Source organism: Clarias gariepinus, chromosome 13, assembly GCF_024256425.1.
Source record: "Clarias gariepinus isolate MV-2021 ecotype Netherlands chromosome 13, CGAR_prim_01v2, whole genome shotgun sequence".
Lineage (NCBI taxonomy): Eukaryota > Metazoa > Chordata > Actinopteri > Siluriformes > Clariidae > Clarias > Clarias gariepinus.
Genome location: NC_071112.1, coordinates 24,726,491 through 24,753,433, shown reverse-complemented (window position 1 = coordinate 24,753,433; position 26,943 = coordinate 24,726,491). Strand labels below are relative to the sequence as shown.

The window sequence follows — 26,943 nt, the reverse complement described above, 5'->3', positions numbered from 1 at the left end:
TCGCAGGCATGACGTCACAGGCTAAACGGTATTTTTTTTCCGCATCTGGTTTTCACACAGATCCCGCCCTCTGATTTCTGATTGGCTATTTGTAGATATTAACACACGGTCCGCCAATTGAATGCTGTCCAAAAATGGGGATTCTTAAAGGAGTATGACTTATTAACCAATAGCATGTGTGAGTGAGGGACCGCGCTTGGCCAATCCTAAGGCAGGAAGTGAGACGTGTCAGCGTGGAGATGGCTGTGTTGCCAGGTTTGTATTTTTCACATCATGCTAAGTTTGCAGTTAATTTTATTGCCTCTGCTGTGATTTCTGAAGTACACACACACACACACACACACACAATATAGGACGTTAAAATATTATAGTGCAATAAATAAATCGCGTAAACCAACATGGATGTAATATAAAACATCAATATTTATTTATATATATATAAGGGATGAGAATTTGATATGTTTGTTATATTTTATTACAATTTTAAACAACTTTTCCAAATAATTCTCTCCTCACAGAATAATGTGCTGACTGTCAATGTGGAAATATTTAAAGCACACCTCATTTAAATTACCCGAAGTGGGTTAAGTTTCCTTCAACAACCTGGATGGATAGTGCTGAGCTGTCAACGTTGTGGAAAGAATCATGAATGGAGATCACTTACAGACAAGGGTCATGGTCATGAGCAGAATGACCCTATTCCAAACCGATGGGCATGACAGGGTAACAAGAGAAGTCTATGAAGCCATGCATTATGCTTTGTGGCCACTGTACAAGCCTCTGGAGTCAGTGTTATGACACCAAATTGTGTGCTGTAATCATTATGTGTGTTGTGCTGCCCACTTTAGTGTTCCTTGCTCTATCACACAACTACAATTTAGTTCATCTACAGCGGTTAGGGAACTGATTAGTTAAATCAGTTGTGTTGGGAGCTGGGAAAACCTGTGTTTCAAAGTGACAAAGAATATTATACTAACATAAAATAAAAGGCAGAAAAACAGTGATAACAATTAGTTTTTTTTATTTGTATTAGGAGAAGACATGTTGTATTTGACTTGTATTTCACAATCATATTACAAACAAAATTAACATAATTTTGTTAATTCCTTCATTGAGTTCAGAGTTTTCTCACGTGTAATTGTGAGATCCAGTGACAACTTGATTTTTTACGACCAGTGACAAGCTGAGTAGCTAAGCATCAAGTAACTAACACCTTGTTCGGCTATATTTGTAGTTTAGTAAATAATTGTAACTCAAGTATTTATTACTACTCGGGCTACACTAGGGTTATTTTACCACATATAAATATCCCAGTTGTAGATGTGTTACAGATTAAACCCATGGTGTAGTGTGTCTGTCCCTGGTATACACACACAATTTATTTACCATCTGTTATTTTCTTGCAAAGGTCTGTGACATACTGTAGATATCAATCCATTACTTGTTGTAATGTCTCTCTCTCATAGTCTAGAATATCTGTTTGATATCTGTTATAGCCTATAATATTTATTCTATTTGTTCCATATGTTTGCTTACAAATCATATATTCTATACACTCACTCACTCATCGTCTATACCGCTTTACCTTGTATTCAGGGTCGCGGGGGGCCTGGAGCCAGGAGACACGGCGGGTACACTCAGGATGAGGTGCCAATCCATTACAGGGCACACACACATATATACACGCATATTCACACTCTACAATTTGGGAACTCCGGCTAGGAAGGGAAAGGGACTGTGGGAGGAAACTAGAGTACCCAAAGGAAACCCACAAAGCAAGGGGAGAATATGCAAACTTCCTGCACACAGACCCAAGCCAGGAATCAAACCCAGACCCTGGAGATGCAAGGCGACAGTGCTAATCACTACGCCACCGTGTTGTTGTCAATACTACTACTACTACTACTAATAATAATGATAATAAATCTACATTGTATATAGTGCAACATGGCATTGTCTCCATGCACAGCTCAAATATTATTTTTCATCCAACACAACCAGCACAGGCCTCATCATGGCTGGAGATTGAACAGCCTACAGACCTGATTCTACAGGTCAGAATGTTATCAGAGTAGTCATAAGCAACCTCTGCCCCAACATAACAAAACTAAGCAGATCATCAAGGACACCAGGAGCCTACAGGAGGATGGCCACACCACTAATGCATCGATGGGGTTGCTTCTGTCGAAAGAGTTGCAAATATTAAGTTCTTCAGTGCGCGCCTCAGCGACAACCTGACCTCTTCCATTCCCACAAAGTGTGTGGTGAAATCTGCGTACCAGTGGTTCTACTTCCTTTGGATCCGCCATCCCTGCCCCCCGAACCAAAAATAAATAAATAAATAAATAAATAAATAAAAGCCCGACCAGCTTTTACAGATGCACCATAGAGAGCATCCTGACTGGGTGCATAACGGTCTAGTTTGGCAGCTGCTCCCTCCAAAGACCCTCCAAAGGGTCGTGAGAACAGCTGAACTCATTATTGGCAACAAACACCCAGCCTTAAAGGACATCTGTCATGCACAAAGCCTTAGGAAGTCTCCCAAAATCAGCACAGCACACGATCACCCAGTACCCGGACTGTTCACCAGACTGCCGTCGGGCAGTCGGTACTGCATCATCTAATCCAGAATGAGCAGGGTGAAGTTTCTACCTTCAGGCCATCAGAAACCCTGAATAAACTGTAATCCAATCATAAGTCATTCCTTCTTCTAGGAGGCTTACACTCTACTACCTCCCACACACTGGTCACCTTACAGACAGCTCAAGGACACTCACAGATGTTTTCTTCACATGTTGCTGTCACTTTGAGTCGCGTTCCTCTACATCTAGGGGCACCATATTCACATTACTGCCACTACGGACTAAGTCCCTGTGCAACACACTGAAATATTAACCATAATTATTCTACACCACACATACCTGTACAACTCCATCTAATTTATTTATCAGTTAAAAAAAATGCTACTCTGGAATGTTGCTTCATCTGTTTTTATACTTGTCTATGTATATACAGTATAGTTGTGTTCAAAAGTTAGTCCCCCCTCCTTTAATTCTATAAATGTTTTGTTTTGTGAAAAAACATAAAAATCATCTGTTCGCAGTGTAAATCCAACTTCATATGAACAACAACATATAACTTTTGTGCCATTATTTATGTAACAAAAATGAAGCCAAAAAAAATGTAAATAAACCTGTGGTCAATACTAAGTACCACTCATGAATCAGATAGATTTGCAGCAACAGTTGCTTCTATAAGAGCCTTTGCTTATCTCTTTCCCTCTTGGAACAGTGTTGACACACACCCAAATGATCCAGGTTCAAAATGCTTACTTTTATAGAGGTCTGCATAGCTGCTGATAATCTATTAATCAAGGGATGATGATTAGGACTGTTTAGAAATTAGTTCTGGACTGGACTGTCCCTGAGCCTCCAATAGCAAACTGGACTCCATATTAACTTAAAGACATAAGCTGTTATACTGAACTTCTAACCGCATAACACAGTATTACTGCACAACAATTCCTACTATCTGTTATCATCCAAATGACGTTGAGTCTGGTTCCTCTCAAGGTTTCTTCCTATTGCCATCTCAGGGACATTTCATCTGATCATTTTGATTTATCCACATTTTCTGACATTTTATCCACATTTCCATAATTTTGTTTTGATTGTGTATAGCTGCTTTGGGACAATGACCCTTGTCAAAGGCGATATACAAATAAAATAAAATTGAATGGAATTAGCTTGGCTGCAACTCACCCTTTAAATCTTGTGACGGCAGTAAGAGGGTGCTTAGTGTTGCCGGCATGTTTTTTTTTTTTTTCGTTTTGGTTCTATTTTTCAATAAATAAATAATTGCACAGTGAAAAAAAGTGATACGTTGTCTGAGGTTGCATTTGCCTAATGCTTTTGCCTAATACCTACATTTTGTGTACATGAAAAAAAATTTATTTCATAGCTATATGGACCGTGGTATGATCCTGATGTCAGTTCAAGTTGTCCCCCTGTCTGTCTGGATTTTCTTCGGGTTCTCTGGTTTCCTTCAGCACTATAAAACATGCTAATCTAGCCAAAGACCGGATAGTTGTGAATGAATGTGTGTGTGTGTATGTGTGTGTGTGTGTGCACTTAGTGCCCTGTGATGAACTGATGTCTCACCCAGGGTATATTCCCACCACCTGCCTTGTGTTCCTAGAAAAGCCACTGGATCCCCTGCAACCCTTATCCCCTAAAGTGGTTACTAAAAGTGACAAATGAATTTATATTGTACTTAAATGAATGAAGAAATGCAATTGTGTTTCAATGTGTGGGACAAATTAAACTCTTAGTCCTTCTAAAACAGCACCCGCTTATCAGGACGCATCTGGCACTAAATAGACTCTACTGACCAAAGACATTTTTATCTATTTTAGTTTCAGTTTTGGGAAAAATGTCCGATGAGGACCTGATAGGTCTGCATTGGTTTACATACAAATATTCTCATTAGAATAAAGCTGAATTTGATGAACTTGGTGTTGGAGTTAATTTGGTTATAGTATTAAATTGTATTGTTTAGTTTAGTTTTGATTAATAATTTAATAATAATTATTATTATTATTATTATTAATAATAATAATACTGCATCACACTTTAAACACATGCACAAACCAAATAAACAAATAAGGATCTTCCAGCTTGCATGTTTTTTTTATTGATTTAAAAAAAAAAAAAAAAAGGTTTTGATATGCAGCGGTAGGTGTCAAACCTGGTATGTTTATTCAGCATAGCACTACAGAGACATATGCTAATTGAGGCTGCAAAGGTCATCACAAATAAGGTGTCCTGCTCTCACTCTCACATCTACAGTATCTCCCTTACAACACCTGCTTCCCACCATAACCCTAAAAGGAGAGATTTCAACCAATCACAGCTTTGCTACCATACAGCCAAGCCAATCAGGAAGCAGGTAAGCAGAAGAAAGCCAAAAGGATTTACCCCGCCTCCAAACCAGCTGTTATCCACGTTTGGGGTTCCAGACTACATACCAGTCAGCCGACTTACTGACATATACAGTTCCCCGTCTCAGTGGGAGGCCAAAAGTGTAACATTTGAGTGCTCATCAAAAGATGCCCCCATTTACCCTGAAACTTAAGATTCAACTTCACTATTAAGTAAATGATTGAGAAAAAAGGGCCAACTTTATTTTTTTTTTTAAATATCATACAATATATTTGTAATATAATATGATCTAATAAGTATAACAGGTTTTAGATGTAGAGAATACAGATTAGTATATTAAAAAATTAAGATTAGAAGACCTCCCAGGATTCCTACACTATAATTAGACAATGTAATGTAATGTAATTCTCTCACTAAAAAAAACAATTATAAATATACTGTAGCTATAATTCTTACACCATAATTAAAATATCAACATTCCACTTCCGCGATATTCTGTAGCGCACCAGATTGACCATTGACAGTAAAGCATTTGCAGTTAAAGAATTTGACGTTCAACTTCCATTTTAATTTTACGCCTGGCAGAGCTACAATTTCCAAGGAAATGCTACTCCATTTGGGAAGAATCCAGTTGCTTCATCTGATCAAGATAGATACACTGACTGATGGGGAGGGCTGGGCTCTCTTTTTTCGAAAGCTCTTATTTGGGCTTCTGCAGGCTCAATGCTCCACCCAAGACCCCTTTGCCTGAGTCTTATTTAAGGGGAGCTGCCTCGCTGATCACTTTGTCCCAGTGGAAGCATCAGTCCCGCGACACAACTTGGTAAGTGCACAATGTTGTTGGCTTATGTACTGTAGGAAAAGTGAAGATAACAGTTGTAGTAACTGGTGGTAATAGGTATCATGACTAAATGGCTCAAAGGTTTAGTGGAGTAGGACCAAATCTCAGGAATTAGTTAAGCTTTTAATATATTGCTTACATTGTTTAAAACAAACTTAGATCTCAACATGGCGTAGAAAGACATCAGTTGGAAGATTTTATACTTATTGATTTCATTTACAAAAAAGAAGAAGAAGAAGTTCACACTGTCGTGATACATTTGCTTTGTACAGCACCGCATGTTATGAATGAAGCCATTTGGAATTGAAGGGACAGAGGCTACTACATAAACCTGGGTGTTAAAAAGTGATGACAGCTGCTGAACAGGCTCCAAGCTTAGATAGGAAGCAGCATGAGACAAGAAACACTAGACTAGGCTAGACCTTAAAATAGATTTCTTGGCTAGAGTGTGGTCCCTTTTTGGACTTTACAGTGACAGACTAAAAATTTTGAACCTTGTCTATGGAGATACTGTTTCATTAACCTTTCTGTGAGGTCGTGGGGGATAGATGGCGGGCAGGAGGAAGATCCAGTAAAGGAGAGAAAAAACAAGGATCAGCTTGTTCACTATTTTTTAAAGACTTTTTGTCAGTGCTTAATAGCTTAGGGAGGTGATAATATCAAATAAGTTATATAAAGTTATTATAAAGCCAAGAAAAAAAGCCAAAAATCCAAAGCTTAGTTAAACATGGCGTAACACATATATGTTATATCCTACCCTAAGGCTTAAATAGATAACACCTAATAATTTCCATTAATTCTCACAGTAATGCTTTACTTGCTAAATCGCATCAAGAAATCTCATTCTGGCTGCATTTGGGCTTCATTGAACTTTATGCTCAGAGTAATGTTATATTCACCTGGAAAGCATTTGTTCCTGTCGTAAATATGTCGTCTCTGTCTTCCTCAGACCATCTCAGAAAACAACCATGTGCGACGAAGACGAGACTACCGCCCTTGTGTGCGACAACGGCTCTGGCTTGGTCAAGGCTGGATTTGCCGGTGATGACGCTCCCCGTGCTGTCTTTCCTTCCATTGTTGGAAGACCCCGCCACCAGGTACACCACCTTCCTTCAACAAACTCTTCCACATACTGCACATTCAGCTGGATAGTTAAACAACATATTTGATTACCTTTCAACTCAATTTTCTTTCTCCAACAGGGTGTGATGGTAGGTATGGGTCAGAAGGACAGCTACGTTGGTGATGAGGCCCAGAGCAAGAGGGGTATCCTGACCCTCAAATACCCCATTGAGCATGGCATCATTACCAACTGGGACGATATGGAGAAGGTGGGTAACCAAATATCAACTAATCCTCTTCCATATACACTTTATTTTTATACTTAGGGTATTTTATAAGCATTAGTTGGACACACTTTTTTTTTTAATTCCCTTCAGATCTGGCACCACACCTTCTACAATGAGCTCCGTGTGGCCCCTGAGGAGCACCCCACCCTGCTCACTGAGGCTCCCCTCAACCCCAAGGCCAACAGGGAGAAGATGACCCAGGTACTCCCAACTCCATAAACTCCATAAAAAAACTCTTCACCCTGTTTTATTTGGGAACACTGACATTAACGCATTCATAATTTGCATTTCCAGATCATGTTTGAGACCTTCAACGTCCCAGCCATGTATGTGGCCATCCAGGCTGTCCTGTCCCTGTACGCCTCTGGCCGTACCACTGGTCAGTATAACCAGCAATTTTTCTATACCAAATGTACATTATATATTAAGTAATGCTACAGTTAATGGATACAAAAAAAAAACAATCATGCTAAAGCCAAACAAAGTGTTATCTAGTCATAAAAAGGCATATAAGTTACTACTGTGAGATAAGTTCTCATTGCACTGCTGCCATTGAGAACATCTCTTTAATACTTGGAAGAATTAAACATGCTCTGTGGTTAGTTTAACAGACAATTGGGCAGTACACAGTATAGGCTTAGCAATAATCCCTAAAGTCCTGGAGTGAAAGCTCCACCTGTGGTCTTTGATGTCAGCAGCATGTTTCATTTATGATGTGCAACATTCCATGAGAGGACTTTGATGTCACAGAACGCATGTGTGTTTGAAATCTGCCCCTGCAGGTATTGTGCTGGACTCTGGTGATGGTGTTACCCACAATGTGCCCATCTATGAGGGTTATGCTCTTCCCCATGCCATCATGCGTCTGGATCTGGCCGGTCGTGACCTGACTGACTACCTGATGAAGATCCTGACTGAGAGAGGCTACTCTTTCGTTACAACTGGTAAGTTGTAGTGCCAAATCAAACATGTTTTAAATGTATCATGCTTTTTAGAAATGTTTTTGGTAACTTTGGAAAGTTAAGAGTCTTTATGGATCCTAATAATCCTTAAGGAAGTTTTTTTTTCTAATGATTAATAATTAATAGTAAATGTAGTATTTTTTTTTTAGTTATTTTTTTTGTTTGTCCTCATGAGAGCCCATTAATGCTTCTTTCCTTGGAATTCTACAACAGGGGAATTGCTTTTAAAAGGCATTTAGAACCCAACCTAACTATACAAGGAACCATTTTTAAGGATGTACTGGTTATATTGCTTAAGTGTAGATTTGTGTGAAGCTTGTACATTTAGTTCTCTCATAATTCATAAAACTTGCCCCTCTTAGCTGAGCGTGAGATCGTGCGTGACATCAAGGAGAAGCTGTGCTATGTGGCTCTGGACTTCGAGAATGAGATGGCTACCGCTGCTTCTTCCTCCTCCCTGGAGAAGAGCTATGAGCTTCCCGATGGTCAGGTCATCACCATTGGTAACGAGCGTTTCCGTTGCCCAGAGACCCTCTTCCAGCCCTCTTTCATTGGTGAGTTCCACGTCTGAATATAAAGATGGTGATATTTTAAAAAATCTTAGAATAACTTAATAAAATAACCAGTTACCCAAAATGTTCAGTGCATTTACATTTTGTCAATGAAAATCTAATTAAACCACAGGTATGGAGTCTGCTGGTATCCATGAGACTGCTTACAACAGCATCATGAAGTGTGATATTGACATCCGCAAGGACCTGTACGCCAACAACGTCCTGTCTGGTGGTACCACCATGTACCCCGGTATTGCTGACCGTATGCAGAAGGAGATCACTGCTCTGGCCCCCAGCACCATGAAGATCAAGGTAAGAGGAAGCTGAAATTAGTGGATATAGCGATTACTATTGGTTGCCATATAATTTTCTGTTAATATGGTAAACCTTAACATTTCTTAACACAAATTCAAGCCCTAGTTTACTGTCAGTATAATATAATGATAAAACGCACATCAAATTTGGATATGAAGCTAAAATCAATAATCCTTCTTCTCCTCCTCCAGATCATTGCTCCCCCTGAGCGTAAGTACTCCGTCTGGATCGGTGGCTCCATCCTGGCTTCCCTGTCCACCTTCCAGCAGATGTGGATCACCAAGCAGGAGTACGATGAGGCCGGCCCCTCCATTGTCCACAGGAAGTGCTTCTAAATCAGCATCCCTTCCATTTGTACTGTCTCTTTTACTGTATATACATGTTATGTTGTAATAAATGTGGATCAGTATGACAGTGTCTTTGTCTCTAATTATTGTTTTTTATTTCAAACATAATACTTCAACAGGTTTAATACTACAAACTTTTAAATTCATTTAGACCATTCAAAAGCTGTACTGTAGGCGTAAAAGATCTAAAATAATTAGAAATAATGAAAAAAAAAATGACCATAACCTTAAAGGCCATTGGGTTACCTAATATAAGATGTTTGTATACATTAAAGTTGGACTATACTCAGTTTACCCATATTCTATAAATCATTTTTGAAAATGTTCAAATGACATTACATTTACATTAACACAATTTTGCGCTTTCTGGATGAGTCACTCCAAAATATAGAAGATTCATTCAAGGCACATGAATGGTAGATACTTGGATACCATCAAGAGGTTCCTGAGTACACCGGAGCCATGATTGCACTGCTTGCCTAATGTCTTAAATGCTGGCCTCCCTGTAACCCCTCTAATGCCTCTGACATATGAAAATGGCTTGGAGCGGGATCAGGACTGTACAGGGGATGTGGCAGTAACTCTCAGCTAAGCTCCTTAATGTGCGAATGGTGTGTATTGTGTTTACAGTTCAGAGAGTCTCTTCCACAAGGTGGCGGCAAGTTATCTGTCTGTTTTTTAAGGATCAGGCCTTCTACTCACTGAATGTTCCCCTGAATGCAGTGGGCTTGATGTCATCTCGGCTGGGATCCTCATTCAAAGACATACGGCCTTCTTCAAAATGTTTGCACCATTCAAATGTTTTACTTCTGTAAATTACAACTGGTTTTATTCTTCCAATCAAGAGAAGTCCCGGCTTGTAAGATCAATCTACTGTATATTTAGAGCTTGTAAATCAAAGTGCAATTAGTCATTGTTCAAATTATTTAATAAAAAACACCAAAAAAACTTATGCACTGGTCTAGTGTGAGATCAGTGGTGAGAAAAGTACGAATTATAATGTCTTAGGTAAAAATCCTGGTACTGTAGTATTAATTCATTGGCATAAAATTAGTGATTCAATTACTTACATAACAGAAAATACTTTGAAAATGAAGACTACAAAGAATGTAGGGGGAATGTTTTTTATCCATCTAACAAGGATGCACTTTCTTGCCACGAGTAGCAATTTATCTAGCAGTCTATAACCTTTTGCATTAAGTGACAGTGACATTGCTTGTCTTTTAGACGGAAGCCCCAAAAGAAAAAGACCGGGATCCACCTTCAGTTTTATCTTAAGAATGATGCTAATTTCACAGGCAATAAAGTTCCAAAATCTTGAGATGACTTTACATCTCCAGAAACAATGGAAGTACGTCCCCAGCTCTGTATTACATTTAACACAGAGAGATGGTATAGAGGGATCAATTTTATTCATTAAAACTGGCGTTATGTGCAACCTGTGTAAAATCTTATATTGAGTCTCTCTAAGCCGGTTACAAGTGAAAGTGGATCTAACACTTTTCATAGCCTCCTGCCAATCATCATCTATATAAGTGTTGCCCAGGTCTTCCTCCCATTTCCGAGCCACTGTGCTCGAGAGTCCGGAGATATTTAAATACAAAAAAGAGTAAAATCTGGAAATAAAATGAGCGCCGTTGGTTGTATTGATGAATAAACTCTCCAGCCTGCTAAGTCCTAAGGTATCCGGTGCCTGCTTTTGCTTTGAAGTAGCATAGTGCCGAATCTGCAGATATCCAAAGTGATGTTGAACAAATGCATTTTTAAAACAATTATGTTTAATCAGTATAGCAGCTTAGAAGGCAATGTTATCTGATCAGTTAAATCTGTACAGTAATATGCATAGTTAAGAAAAAGAAAGCTTTTATTTGTCAAATATACGTTGGTTAGTACATTGGGTCATAGTGCAGGGTCAGCCGTCCCCACAGACTGTGATAAGGGCATCAGGGACACCACAGTGGCAAATTGGCAGTGTTTAGACCTTCAAACAAATAACCCAGACTCTTGACATATTAGCCTCTATAGCAACAGGGAAAAAAATTAAGTCATGGTATATTTTCCCGTAAATTACAATAGTAAAACTATGATATTATCACTGCTGCCATGATGTACCCTAGTAAAACCATACTTTATAGTTACTATGACGCCCATAGTAATATCATGGTAGTGTTATAATTATTATAAAATTCTAAAGTACAACCATGTTAATAATAAATGTCTCGTGCACTCTCATTTAGAGTACAACTCATATTTGGTATAAGTGTACACATGCTAGCTCCTTTTTATATTTCCTTATTTATTATGATATTTTTTATTTATTTGCATATACATATCTCTTTGAAACAGGGATTGCACCTAATTTCGTTGTAGTTGTTACAATGACAATAAAGATATTCTGATTCTGAAGTTAGCATAAAGTAGCAGAGTAAATTTATTAATGTCATATTGGCCATAAAGTACTGAACCATGGTTAAACTTTGGTAGCATCATAGTTATTATAGTAAACTATGGTGGCTCCGTTATGGTATCAATATAATCAGTCCTAGACTGAAAGTATGGAATGGTTACCATGAATGACTATGGTAGTATCATTTATACCGTAATATATAATAGTTATCAAAACGTACCATTGTAAAATTATTTTAATGTCATGTTTATCATGTAGGACTATAGTAGAACTGGTAGTGTCAGTTACCATAATGTGTGCGGAGAGCCTGCATGCTCTCCCCAAGCATGGTGGGCCAGGTTGTAAGAGTTTACGCCTGTGTGTGCATGGATTTCACATGTTCTCCCCGTGCTGGGTGGGTTTCCTCCGGGTACTCCGGTTTCCTCCCACAGTCCAAAGATACGCAGATTAGACTAAATGGTGTTCCCGATTCGCCTGTAGTGTGTGAATGAGCATGTGAGTGTGTATGTGTGTGACTGCCCTGCGATGGATTGGCACCCCGTCCAGGGTGTACTCTGCCTGGTGCCCTATATCTCCTGAGATATGTTCCAAACAGTATACTGAGTAGTTCTACGTGTGGAGTTTTAAGTGTTATAAAATTGCTGTGAGTGCTTCATTGCTCATCTGTTTCCATTGATGAGGGGCTCACAAATGTTGCGCAGCACCAGATGGACTACAGTGAGTATTTTTTATACATTCACTACTGATAAACTGGCCAGACTTTTAGAAGTTTGTTTTGTGTTCAGCTGTTTACTTAACGGCTTCTTCACCACAGGCTGGAGCTGGGGGCGAACGAGGAATCACGTGTCCGGAGGTTAACCAATCAAACGGCAGTGACGCAGCGCTACGAAATTTGAACGTTATTGCGCAGCCAATAGCCGTGTGTTTGTGGAGCAGCGCTGCCGTTTGAAACGCGTCCACAAAGGAAGTAGTCAGGGAGCTAAAGGCTAGCAAACTGCTCCGTTTGGACGGCGGAGTTTATGTTGTTTATGTGGAAAACGGTTATAATTCGTTTTAATTATAGAAGCAGACGGAGGAACGGTGAATGCGGCAGAATGTTGAACAGATACGGAAGGTGGTTGGTCAGCTGAGAGCGCGCAGAACGTTAGCATACGCGAGTTAGCTTAGTGTAATTGGCAACAGAATTTTTCCAGCGTGATAGTTTGGAGTTTGGTGAAGTGCATTTGTTATGGAGCTAGCTAAAAACGCGAACTAAGCAACCCGTTTGTAGTAAAGTTAGTGTATATAGTGTCTGAGCAGACTGTTTTAGCTTAAATACGACGCTGAGTGAGTTAACTTCAGAAGAAGAGGAAGAAGAAACAGTATGAAAACCGCAGAGAAGAATGTGGTGCGTCTTGCAGTTGTGCAGCACCTTCGATCAGCTTACGGCATCAAGACGAAGAACTGGAACAAATGCAAAAGCAGCAAGTCCACACCAGGCAATGCGGTAAGGAGGGAACAAAACAATCTGACAGTCTGTCCTAAAACCTGAGCTGGGTATCACCGTTTACCTTCTGTTTTTGCTTAAGTGGCTTACAGTTTCAGATGCATGCTTGCTTTTTGCCTTTTTTTTTTGTAGATTTTACAGGTTTTTACTCATCATGTGTAATATAGGGTTCATCAAGCCACATCCTGTTTTTTTTTTTTTTTCCAAATGAGAAAACTATAATCAACTTCCTGCTTTGGTCTTCCAGGCACATACAACTAGAATATGGAAATGTCGAAAACATGTTTATTTATTGTCATCTTTACGCAATAACCAGTGCTTTTAAATTCAAAAATGCTTTATTGCAAGTTCCTTCGCACATACAAGGAATTTGTTTTGATATGTGGGGTATTATTAAATGAATGTCAGTATTGTTGCACATCTTAATGATGCACTTTTAGATGTGCAAGATTTTATTGCACAGTGGGGTGAAAATTCAACTCTTTGTCAGGTTGATAGTCTGGCAGAAAAAACTGTTTTGTTGCTCAGAACTCAGCACCACCAGTCAGACAGCAAAAGTTAAAGGAGAAGATGGCTTGGATGTGAGGGGTCCACACCTCCAGTAAATTTCTGAACCATTTTCTGCATGTCTTGGTATACCACCAAGCACAGGGAGAACATGCAAACTCCATGCACACAGACCCAAGTCGACCCTGAAGGTTTCTGGCGACAGTGCTAGCTAATTTCTTCGTATTAAATTAAAGATATGGGAACAAATGATTTACTGTGACGGAATGCAACAAGTCTAAAGACACAGTTTTGAAATTGTCAGCAGGAACTTTTCTCACTGGTTTATGCCTTAAATTAAATCATGTTTTATGACTGAATAATTTCTTGGCCAGTGTGCGCCTTAAAAACCAAAAAACGTTCTTTTGAAACTTTGGGAGCTGAAAAATTTTCTTCGGGAAGCTTGGAGAAGTGTTCCTCAAAACTACATAAAAAAAAATAATAATCTGAGGATATTTGGTTATTTGGAGGTAAAGTGTAAAGAAATGGGAGGTGACTCAATCTTTTGCACAATACTGTAGATATGAATGAGTGGCATGTAACCACTTTTTCCCCATTACTTTATGTCCTGTTGCTTGCAAACACTGCTTCCTTTGTTGTCATACCATATTTCCCAGGGGAAGCCGTTAGTATGTTTTAGAGGAGTCTGAGTTTGTTTATTGTGTCTCATAGCACTGAGTGGCATTCACACCTGGCATTTGTCTCCACGTCCTGGGTGATTTGAAAATTTAGATGTAGACTTGGAGTATGTCTGGATTCTTGGATGCAGGTGATTGCTTTACTACTATAGTGCGAATGCAAAAGCATGCCGGATAATGACAAACAACTGCCTAATCAACTGCCCCATTGTCCTAGCCAGGAAATACACAATTTTGTGAGAATGGAAATTGGCCTGGATCAGTGAATGCTCTAAGCGGCTATTAATCTGCATTACTGGCACACACCCATGCGATTATGTGAGGTATCTTTGCTCAGATAGCAGAAAGTAGCTGCTTTTTGTAGGTTCCACAAGGCAGGATCGTTCTGCCTAAAGACAAGCAGCAGAAGACCGATGCAGTAAATGTGCATGATCACCTTCCTCCAGTAAAAAAGTTGTATAAAATCTCCCAAGCATTTGAAACACCAGGTGTTTGTCCTGTTTGCTTGTGGTTATATCATTTGAGACATGTTATTGCAAGCCATATAAATGCTAAGCAGAACTCCATTCCTTTAAATTAAACATGGGTGAACTGGAAAAGATGCATTTATTTCAATGATCATGACATCATGGATATTCTGTTTTGAGGTTAACACACTCATGATACTGGTTAGAACATTAATTCACATGGTTGATTTAAAATTATCTGTTGATTTACATTACAAACAGGGGTGTGCCCCCCAGCTATGGAATGTCTCTTAACAGCCATCTTGACGCTTTTCACATGTGCAGGCTTGTAGAACCAGAAGTAATGCGAGTGGCCAGTTACAAAAACAACAGATAACATGATTTTTTTTAAATAAATTTGAGTCACATATGCAGATTTTTCTTTTTCATTAAGCTGATGGCATACTAAATATATTTTTTTTTTCCCCAGACGAAGACCTTTGGGGTGGCTTTAGAAAGTCTGCAACATTGTCATGTGCTAGACTATGGCGACATACCCTGGTAAGATGGTTTTAACTAGTTTATATGATTTTATTAAAATTTTTTAACTGGTTTGTATAATTTAATTTTTTTCAACTGGTTTAAAGCTGGATCAAAATCTGAATTCAATATCACCTGCAAAATAAGCATTTTAGCAACAGCTTTAACATCTGCCGCTTTTTTTTCAGCTTCCTAGTGGATGCCTGTTCATGCCTTTTGGGGCATTTGGACACAGAGGGTCTTTTTAGAAAATCAGGTTCTATAGCTCGAGTGAAGGCGCTTAGGGTGGGTGACCTAACTTGACTTTTTTTAACTTTCTGTTGGGAGGCTCTGGCTGTGATTTCATGTTAAACAGTGACTCCATTGTTTTGACTCTGTAGGTGAAGTTGGATCAGGCAGAAGAGTGCCTGACCACTGCGCTGCCCTCAGATGTCGCAGCACTATTAAAGCAATTCTTTAGGGAACTGCCGGAGCCTCTTCTCGCAACAGACCTACAGAGCAGCTTTCTAAAAGCACAGGAGCTGCCCACTCCAGAGGAGAGGACATCGGCAACCCTCCTTCTGTCCTGTGTGTTGATGCATGAGAATTTAAACACACTGCGCTACTTCTGTAGCTTTCTGAAAAGGGTTTCTCAGAGGTGAGCTGAAAATGCCTACCTTCCCACCATACATTGTCATCGCTCTCGTGCGCTACACCTGTAGTGGATTTTTACGTTTTATTAGTTTTTTATTTATTAAATTTTTTATACAGATGTAATGGTTAATGCCTTTGTTTAGGACTTATGTCTAATTAAAATACAAGTGTGTAAAGGTTAATTTTTTACATGGCTCATGTATTTCATTGAGGTTTTTTTTGCAAGGAGCTATGTTTAGCGCAGTACTAAAACAAAATTATACTTAACCATTTTTTAAAAATGTAATTATATTAATTAACGGTTTTAACAGCAGTGGTTTCCTGAAGAATTTAGACCTCCTCTGTGAAACATGTTCTTGCCAAAGCACTATTTTGTCACCCGTTCTGCTTTATTTTTGTGTCAATTAAATAAAATAAATATTTAAGCATAAAAAGGTTCACACAACTATGGTAAGTCTAGAAAATCAGGACGCTTATCAGTCTCTTCTTTGTTAAAGATCTGCTGAAAACAAGATGGATAGCAGCAATCTATCCATCGTTTTTGCCCCGAATTTCTTCCACTGGGGGGATGGAACGGAGAAGGTGAACTCCAGCACAGAGAAAAGAGTAAAGCTTCAAGCTTCTGTGGTGCAGGCCCTCATTGAAAATGCTCAGGATCTAGGTAATTTTGTGCATTACTACTGATTACAATGAAAAGGTGAACAAATATTTAGCAGAAGAAATCTGCTACAATGGAACCTTGGATTGCGAGTAACATGGTCTGCGAGCATTTTGCAAGACGAGCAAAGATTTTTAATACATTTTGACTTGAAATACGAGTCATTGGTTGGTTTATGAGTACTGATTATCATGCATCACGCATGCACTTCTTGTTTTGACCCCGAGCGTCACGTAATCACAACTGAGCCAACAGTTTTTCTCTCTCTTGCACTGCGGAATTGTAGGTAATCGTCTCCCCTGCTGGGTCTTAGTGTGCGTCTCTTACTTGTATAATCAACATCCGTGCACGCGTGTACTGTTTACTGTAATGCTGTGACCACGTGTGTGCGTGTAAAACATTTTATTTTGTGTTTAGCGTGTGTGTGTGTGTACGGTGCTCGTGTACTGTTATAACATCGTGTTTTCTTATAACACGTGTTTGCGCGCGTGTAAAGCAAAAGAAAATCTCATTAGAGAGGTTAAAGATCCATTTTCTTCCTCTCTGTTATGTGTGGGGGTAATTTGATACAGTGTTTCTTCACACACACGCTCTCGCCTTTACACAAAAACACTGCTTTGTCGCGATTCTTTTCAAAGGTAAAGTGCAGGTTTGTTTGTTTGTTTTACTTTCCACTGTACATTTCAACTTGTTAAACAAGTGAGGTATTGATGAGTACTGTAGTACGTATACACTTTGCCTTCCGAGCATCACGTGATCACAACTGAGCCAATGACTCTCTTATTCTGTGCGCTGTGGAATAATCGTCTCCTATGCTTAGTTTCAGTATGCGTGCGTCACTCGGATAGTCAGCATCAGTGTACGTGTGTACTGTTTACTATAACATTGTGATCACGCGTGTGCACCCATTTAACCCATTTTTTTTTATTTTGTGTAGTGACGTGGTGTGTGAAGGAAAAAAAAAAGTTAAAAAGTATTCATTATTTTATATGAATATTTTTGGGCTGTGGAACAAATTATCTGAGTTTCCATTATTTCTTATGGGGAAAATCACTTGGATATATGAGTGCAATGATATACAAGCATGCTTCTGGGTGCAAATTGTGCTAGCAATCCAAGGTTTAACTTTTTTTTTTAAATTAATTTTTTTGCACCCACATGTTAACTTGTGGTTTGTTTTAAAGGTGTGGTGCCAGAGTTCCTTGTGGCCAAAGTTCCTGCCATGCTAGGTTGTGATTCTGGAGTGTTTTCCCCTTCAGATGCTACAGAGGAGGGAAGCACTCCCTCGGGTGTAAAACGAAGCAGGCGCAGTTTAGGAGGTAAGACCTTGATGTGTGAAATAAGTGGGCTTATTTCCCCTAAACCCTCTGTTACTGCTTATGCATTTATAACATAAAGTGCAATGGAACCAGACGGCTTTCTTAGAAAACTGTCTTAAACATAGTCCTTTACAGATGAGTGGTTTTGTCTTGCATTCCAGATATGGTAAATGGAGCTCTCACTAGGTTAAAAAGTAACAAAACTCCTTCAAATACACCTCAATCTGATGGGACAGGTGGGTATGCTGTGTGTGTGCAGGTTAGGTTTGGCTGCATTGTCTGTTCTGTGCATGAAGGTTATATCAGTCGCTTAACTGAAGTTGATGTCTTCAGGGCAAATGTTTCTCAACCTAGTCTTTAGAGTCCCTAGTGGAACACTGTCTAGATGAGGACCAAACTGTCGGGGTTCAACAGCAACCACAGATTTTATTAAAAAAAAAATGAACCAGCTCAGCTTTTCTAACTTCTTTGCTTTTCTGTTACAGTAATGTGCATTTGTATTATAAATTGGCTGAAAGCAACTCATCAGATCAGAGAACAGCTTCATGGTTAGACATAGGAACAGAGAAGGGAGAGTTTTTACAGATGTTTATAGGTTTGAGTTTAAGCTTTTTACTTATAACTTCATATATGTTGTATTGGTATTTAGAATAAAAACAAACAAATAATTAAATAGCCTGTTATGTTGACATGGGAGCCCACCTTGTTGGTACGATTATAGGGGAAACTGAGTGCAAAAAAAAATACAACCACTAAAATACACATTTTATCAGTATTGATGAAGTAATGATTTAGCATTAAAAGGTACCTGTTGTTGCTTCCCAGTCATTTTTCAGTTACAGATTATATTAGAAAAACCCTTGCGCTGGATTTTTCATTTCGTGTGTATATATATATAAAATATAAATTTAATTTTTTTTAGTTCCCAGCATACACATGAATGAGTATTTTAAAGTGTTGTATTGCTTCATTTATCTGTGCTGGGAGGTAGGGCTGGGCGATTTGGCCTAAAATCAAAATCTCGATTAATTGATCATTTTAACTCGATTACGATTAATGAACGATAATTTTATTAATTTTTTTTTGCCCTCATAACACGTGATTGTGCTTTAAGTGTTAAAACAAACTGGTGGTGTTACCTTTGGGCGTCGAAACAGTTTTTCTACAGTATCTACTCTAACTTCATTTTGTTCAGTGTCATCCTTACTGAAGCCAAAATGTGTCCAAATAACAAAGACTGCATTTTTCTTTGGTACAAGCTGCTCTTGTTGCTCAGTTGTCTCAGTGTTTAAGCTCTCCATGCTCGACATGTTGGCGAAATAACGTAACGGAGCGGGGTCACGTGACTCCACACGCGGTAATGTTTTTAAAGGGAAAGTAATGGAAATAATCGACCTGAGAAAATTTAATCGATTATAGGTTCTAATTGTCGATTTCGATTAATCGCCCAGCCCTACTGGAAGGTTGTGTGATAAAGCAAAGTGCAGCTTGTGGGGCTCTGAGGAATAGACTGGGAAACAATCATTTGGAGGATGTAAATGACATCTTATCTGCTTGCTGTGGTGTTTTCATGCAAAACAACTTTTGCTGCTCATAATTTAGGTTAAATGTTTTGTTGATGCTTTTTAGTCTATGTTCATGCTTTTTAGTCTGTTTGTGTCTATATCGCCTGCTTTTTAATTTTTTTTATTTTAATTCGATAATGAAATTTTTGGTTTTATTAACCTGAATTTGCCTTCCTTATTTACTTGCTTTCCTTTTCTGGATGATTTTTCAATACTTTAAAGACTTTGCTTAATTTGTCTGCGTTGAATTTATCCAGTACTTTGCTACCAGACTTTTTATTTGCATTTTTTTTAAATGTGTTTCTCAATCACCAATCCATTGCACATGCAATTGTTTTAGGAAAACTGTTAAATGTGTTGTATTTGTAATTAATGCAGTCTTTTTCCATAGACTGTTGCAATTAACTCTAAACCAAAACAAGTAGGAGGTAGTTTTCTTCTACAATAATGCATAAAGCCATGCTGTGTCGGTCAAAAGGCACTTGTCTGTGCTATGGGTGAAGTGGTTGAGAAATGCTGAGTAGCTTAAGCAAGTATGCTTTTACACATGTCATTTAAGGTAACTTTTTTTTTTATTATTACAGTTTAAATGATGCTAACTGAATCACATCTTTTAATTTCTAGTCATTTCCACTGGTACCCCTGTTATTGGAACCCCCAAGCGCAAACTGCCTTTAGAGTCAGGACACAGTTATGGACTCTCCAACAAGAAGCGCAGATCTATTAAACACCTTGGGCTGGAACTTCTACCAAATGTCTTTTTTGGAGGAAGCTCCACACCGGGATCAGGTACAGATTATTTAAACATGGGCAAGGTCTCAATAAGCACCAACATCGGATGCTATTTACAGCCAGTTTAGCTGCAGTTCATTTTGAGACACATCTGTAACATGAGTTTACAATCTACATTGTTAATCCTTTTAGTTCACAGTGCCTCAGGGACCCTGGATTCATGTGGCTCACCTTCGGTTAGTAAAATAAGTCGTCTGACTGCAAGCTCAGCAAGAAGAAAAAGCAAAAGACTAAACCACAGAAACATTAACAGGTATTTTACATCCATACCTTCTGACTCAAACAGTGACATTTCTGTTCTTACTAGTGCTGCACAATTAATCACATAAAAATTAATGTCAATATGTACCTATGCAATTATCTTGTTATAAAAGGTGCAATGTATTCAATGTATGCATAGTCACAATTCATGTTGAGTTTTGCTTAAAGTATACTGAACATGACCAACGGGCCCAGAGATTCAGGAGTAGGAGTAATTCTATTGTGTTCCTCAATCATCTTTGTCAATGTCAGAAAGTAGTTAGACATTAGTCTTGACCTCTGCCATTTTTCAGACAGATCCTCTATCTTGCTTTCAGCGGAAAAATCATTTTAATTACATCTTCCTGCTCTATTTAGTGCATATACCTGCTCAATAAATGTTTTGATATCAAGGTCAGCTTTTTAGTGATAAGTAAACTCCTGTAATTAACAATCATTAATCCTAGAGATCTAGAAATTATCACAAATATTTAATGAAATTATTGAATAAACAAATATTAAACAGCATGGTTTGACCATGCGTGACACTGTCATCCAGGTTTATACACAAAATATCCTACAAGATACTAATCCCTAGAACATAAATTAAATTCATGTTAAGTTGAAGATAGAATTTAGTTACATTTATCTCGTCAGGAATGGGGCTTTGAAGACTTTATATGCCATGCAGGTTGTACCATTCATGTGCTGGTTTATACAACTGTTTGGTTGTTTTTAAAGGCCATTGTATTAAAAAATGTCTGTTTTAAATAACAATCAATGAACAATTTGACTTGCTCATATATAATTTTATATTGCCATGATTGCCTGTTCTGGCTCTGGTATAAATTCCCCACATCCGTTTTTATTTATTTTTATGTATTTCAAGGATTACATAGACAATGATAGTAGCACGGATGAGGTGATGATAAATAACCAATAAGGTAAAAAAAAAAAAAAAAAAAGCAAGCTTAGGTTACATCAGTTTCTCCTTCATGCTGATGTGTACAAAACCTTTAAATGTTAATAGCTCCCCCTTGTGGATATGTTTTGTAGATAAATTGCTTTGCATGTAAAATTTAAGAATGTAAAAGAACACATATTTGCAAAATTAAAATTTGAGCTTTGATCTAAAGATTGAAATGACAAATGTTTACCCCTAAATTTATTTTATACTATTTAATTAATTGATTTATTTAAATTGTTTTTATGTTTGCTAGAGTTGAATCAGGAAAAGCTGGCTGCTTTTCTCCAAGAGTGGCCAAAAAAGAGTCAACAAGAAAGTCCTTGCGTTTGCGCTTCAGCCTCGGGAAACCAAGCCGAGATTGTGTAAGTCCATCATCTCTGTCTGCCTCCTCAAGAAACTACACAATTCAACTTTAATCAACCTCCCCAGTCTCCATGTTCATCAGTCCTATATATACAGTATATTTGCATGTTTGATTCAATGTGCACATAGAATTTGGCATGTTGGAATGCTGGTAATTTACTTGTAATTAATTATGTGTAAAGACTGTAATGCAGTCATTACTGTTATACATTTTGAGATTGTTGACCCTTGTGTCTGTCTGACAACTTCTCTGATTTGTACTTTTCCCATTGAATTGCTGGGGTTTTGTTTATAAACATGTTTTTCCCTTTTTGATGATAATGTAATACAGCCAGATAGTAATCAGATTAAGCCCTCAGTGCAAGTGTATAGTTAGTTGCTTTTAATGGATGCAGTATCTGAAAATCTGTAATCCTAAACTGACTGCATAAACTATTATCCATTTATTCATATAGATGTGTACTTTTCATTAGTGCTACAGTTTAGTCTGTTTTAAAGAGAACAGGCTATTGTCAAATATCAGTGAAGATATGGAAGTGCGTGTAGCTGAGGCATCTGTTTAAATGTCAGGAGTAGAAAAGCCATGCAAAGCACTTCAAATAAATTATTACTGCCATTTTGAATTCCAATTAAGACCTAAGGGAGGACTTTGTGGTGGTGGTGGTTTTTCAATGGGTACAATCAATTTTATATTTACCATTTTTAGATCTGGTAAAAAAAAAAAAAGATGGGTAATAAGAGTGTTGGTGATTTTTAACAGGCATATTGTGATGTCATTTTTATCTACATCTTTTATCTACATTTTCATGGTTTCTGTGATGGTTGCTAACTTTGCACATTTTGTATTTATATTAAGAGAAAAGATTACTGTTTATTAGCTCTGTCTAAACTATAAATATAACTGTTGCTACTAAAAATTTAATATGTTTTAAGAATAAAAGACACTAATGTTTAACTTTTTAGCTGTTTAAAAAAAGTTTTAATGGAACTCTAACAGATGGCCGGGTTTGGGTTTTTCTTTATACCTGATATCTTGACACACTATACTGCAATGTCTATTTGCTCCAAAATAAAGACTATATATTTATATTTGCTCTCATTGGCCACTTGATCATTAATTTAATCTTATTTGTTTGTATCGTACATTTGCATTCAAAACTCGTCAAAGCACTTAAAAGAGCAGACACTTGGGTCTTGTATGCAGTCAGGATTTAAAAAGAAAGTGCCTTTATTCCAACAGAGTGTCATTTCAAATTCTCTACCGGTGCCAAAGGGGTCAGAGGTCATTGGCTGGCGCCTAGCGACACAAGAGAGCGTCACCGGTTTTCACTTCAAAGACGCTGCATTTAGTCCAGCTGTACTGACAAATGGTACTTCACAAGGTCAGTCTGGATGTTTTTACTGTATTTAACTACACTGTTTGAATAAGCTTCTACCTGTTGTAAAATCTGTAATGGATAGTTTTCTACCAAGGCACTCGAATGCAACTAGTGAAGCATTTTATGTGCTTGTGTTACAATTTGATGCAAGGATATATATATATATATATATATATATATATATATATATATATATATATATATTTTTTTTCTTCAGAACTGAAAAAAGGATGAAAATGAAATAAAATAACCGCTCAAGTTATGACAGTGAAATGAAAAAATGTTTCCTTTCGCTGTTTTTGCTTTTTTTTACATGTAGACAGATGGGGAAGTATGCAGTTTGTGTATAAAGATTCAGTTATGTGAGATCTAGTTACTGTTAGATTTTGATTCATTGTAGTAAACCCATTTTCTTACCTGATCTTAAATTTAGCCAATATACCTGAAATCAGATTTAATTTAAGTTGTATGTCTTAATATATCTGAGTCAAATCAAAGCATTAAACAAATCAACGAATAACTTGACAGAGAAGTGGACAGCTAAAATTAATAAACTACATCTAGCTTATTCGTTAACATAAATGTATTATATAATTCAAACACCATATGCAATGACCTAACGACCTCTTTCAGTATCACATCTTTCACTGTGGTGTCTCGTATGCAAATGTGCCTTTAACTCTGGCCAATAACCTGCACCTCAGATTCACATTTTATAAATTACATGTTCAAATTTAACCTTTTTTGCCTGTATTTTAGAACCTGCTTCCTGCATGTACGTTTCTGACTACTAGTGATACTTTATTTGCAAGGAGTGTTCGTGTCAATCCGGGACATGATTGTGCAGTGATTAAGTGCACATGCAAACAAGCAACATCATGACAACATAAAACAATGCAATGCTTCATGGTAATGAGTTAGTGCAAATAAATTTTTTAAGATGATAGATGAAAAACAATTTACGTTTCTTGCTAAAGTAACAGATAATAAATTAATTGCTGTTTGGTGCGTCAACTACATGAATGACTGCAGTGGGCTCTGAGCCTCCTTGGCCAGGATCATCATCCACAGTCGTACAGCCTTCTATAAAACATATTCAAAATTCAATGTTTTCTCAGGTTTAGAGCCTTATCAACTTATTGTGCTTGAAATATATTGGATTTATCTCTTCATTTACCAGAAATGTTATCACAAGTCCTGGTTTGACTTGAACACCCCTAGTAAAATTTATTAGCTATGAAATTGATGAATGCAAGTTTTGGAATTGCATACATTTGTAGGTAAAAATTGTCTATACATAACTGAAAAATACGAGCCTCTGTTATCAAACTAGCTTTTGGTTTGTTTAGCACAAAATATAGTCTAGGAATTGGAAAGCTAATTAATAACCTATTAATATTTGTGTATTTTTGATGATGGAGGTACAGCATTTGCTTTATAATTTTCTTCCATTACAAGTTGTGTTGGTGGTTTGTTTTTTTTCCTATTTGTAAAAATTTTTTTTTCATTTGAATGGTCTATAAAATAAAGCAATACGTGTCTAAATGTGCTTCACAGGACCAAAATACATCAGTAAATCCGAAGACAACCTGCTGACCCCTCGTGAGGCAGAAGAGCCTGGGGCATCCTGGAGTAGAGAGACGCTAGACGGAATCACGGAACATTCTTTCTCTGATACTCCAATGAAAGCGTACCTCAGCTACCGCTCTGAACCGACAATAGTAATCAGCAAACCAGCCGTGATCAGCACTATTCCGAAGAGCCTCTGCTGTGCTACTAGTGCTGAGAGCTTAACCAGTTCAGAGTCTTTCCATGAAGACGGCTCTCAGGCAGGTCCTAATTGTCTGAATGTCAGTGTAGCTGTGGATGAATGTCACAGTAAGAGATGTACTACTGACAGAGAGGAACCCAAAGACAAAAAAGAGGGAACTTCTTCTGAAGAAGATATTGCTGTTTCTTTACATTCCTCTTCACTTTTACAGAATTTAGGGGGAGTAGAGAAAAATGTTGAAAAGCCACAGGAAATTTTAAAGGATGATAATCATATTAGTTTTGGACAAATTGATTTGGGTCCCTTGTCTCTTCTGCATATAGATAGTACTCTGTTTGAAGCTGCAGAGAGTTCAGATTTGGTCAAAGATGTCCACAAGTCCTCTGTGTGTGCTGACCCTGAGAGCGGTTTGCTCTGCTCAGCAGCTTCTGCAGACTGCAGCGTGCTGATTGATGCTTTAGACATCCAAAGCCCAGCTGCCTTCCGGATCAACAGCTCAATTACAGTTCAGTCGACACCATTTTCAGGAAAAGAGTTGTTAAATCCTTTGCAGTCTGAGAAGTTACAAGAGCCGTCGTTTTTGGGAAAGCCTTCCGAGTCTTCAAACAAGCACGGCGCTACAGTTGGTCTCATCGAACAACATAAAATAAGAGTGGCTGACCATGTCCAGCGTTTCAACATGCTGGCAATCAATTCCCCCAAAGCCAAAGCCCGATCTCCTTTGAAGTTCCACCGAACACCCGTACGGCAGTCAGTCCGGAGGTTCAACTCTCTGAACCAGAGGAAAGACACCAGGTCTGGGTGGTGTGCTACAAGTCAAGGTTCCTCCATGGTTAAAGCAGTGAGTTTGGAAAGTGGCTATTTTGGTGAAGTTCTACAACAGCCTCAACCCAGTGAGGTCTTCTGTTCTCACACTGATAATAATGAAGTCCCTTCTAAGCCGAAGCTACCAGTGTCTCCCCAAAAGACATTCAACAGTACTGTTTGTGCCTTGGGAGACGTAACTAATACGGTGGTACCCAAGGCAAAGTGCAGCGCATCTTTATCAGCCCCCAAATGTGCCAAATCTGAAGTCCTGCTTCAAGCAGCTGAGAAAGGGTACCGAGGTTCACCCAAGAATCCCCTTACACACGGCATGCTTCTCTCCGCAATGAAGCCTATAGATTTATAAAAGTACAGTGCAAGTCATTTCAGCTTATTGTTTGGAAATTTTATAATATTTTCCCCAGGGTTTTTAATTTATTTGTTAACTATTCTTGGTTTAGTGTAGTTGTGGATCTAAGATTATTCCGGCCAAAACATGATAAACATCGAACCTTCAAAAGTTGACTTGTACTTACTTTATTTCTTTTATGCAGCATAAGCCTTAAACCTTTTGCCTTATATTATATTTTGTATTTTTCATCAATTATATTTTAAACTCTGCTGTTTTAAGGGTTTATTCAGGTACAACATTGAACAATTTGAAGTTGATATAATAAAAGAGGAGTTGTTAAAGTAATAAAAAGCTTATTTCCTGTAGCTGAAGCAAGTGAAAGATTGAATATAGGATGTAAAAGTGTAAAAAAAAAAAAAATACAAAAAAGGTTTGTGATTGTGGACGTCTGTGAGACCTTGGTGGAAGGATTTTAGATTGCAGTTCTGTTTGTTTTATTTATTTACTTTGCATTCCAAAAATTAATGGTTAAAGTTTTAAGCAGTGATGTTGATGAGAGTGAAAATACTGTTGTGGGTCAAGAAAGCTTTGTATGAATGGAACAGTATTACAGAATAATTTTGTAAGAAATATCTAATTAATATCTGAACTGTCATTAATCTGTGTACAATGCTCTTTTTGTGAATTAATTATTTTTTTCAATGAGCATAAAATTCAACTACACACCCA

At 37.9% G+C, this 26,943-nt stretch overlaps 2 protein-coding genes across 3 annotated transcripts; both read left to right on the top strand.

Moving 5' to 3' along the window:
• The first annotated feature begins 5,655 nt into the window (after positions 1-5,655).
• On the top strand, positions 5,656-9,373 carry LOC128536237 (actin, alpha skeletal muscle 2-like). The gene is made up of 9 exons (XM_053510413.1): positions 5,656-5,763; positions 6,731-6,878; positions 6,984-7,112; positions 7,221-7,331; positions 7,425-7,509; positions 7,913-8,074; positions 8,455-8,646; positions 8,777-8,958; positions 9,153-9,373. The coding sequence occupies exons 2-9, from the start codon at positions 6,750-6,752 to the stop codon at positions 9,294-9,296; spliced, it is 1,134 nt and encodes a 377-aa protein (XP_053366388.1). The 5' UTR covers positions 5,656-5,763; positions 6,731-6,749; the 3' UTR covers positions 9,297-9,373.
• A 3,278-nt stretch (positions 9,374-12,651) lies between these two features.
• Positions 12,652-26,943, top strand: arhgap11a (Rho GTPase activating protein 11A). Of its 2 annotated transcripts, XM_053510387.1 has the most exons (12): positions 12,652-13,201; positions 15,322-15,392; positions 15,560-15,656; positions 15,752-16,008; positions 16,502-16,665; positions 17,847-17,981; positions 18,143-18,217; positions 20,171-20,335; positions 20,471-20,591; positions 21,799-21,907; positions 23,149-23,290; positions 24,845-26,943. In XM_053510387.1, the coding sequence occupies exons 1-12, from the start codon at positions 13,079-13,081 to the stop codon at positions 26,227-26,229; spliced, it is 2,844 nt and encodes a 947-aa protein (XP_053366362.1). In that variant the 5' UTR covers positions 12,652-13,078; the 3' UTR covers positions 26,230-26,943. The 2 variants fall into 2 exon arrangements, with proteins under 2 accessions (XP_053366362.1, XP_053366363.1); XM_053510388.1 differs by lacking the exon at positions 18,143-18,217.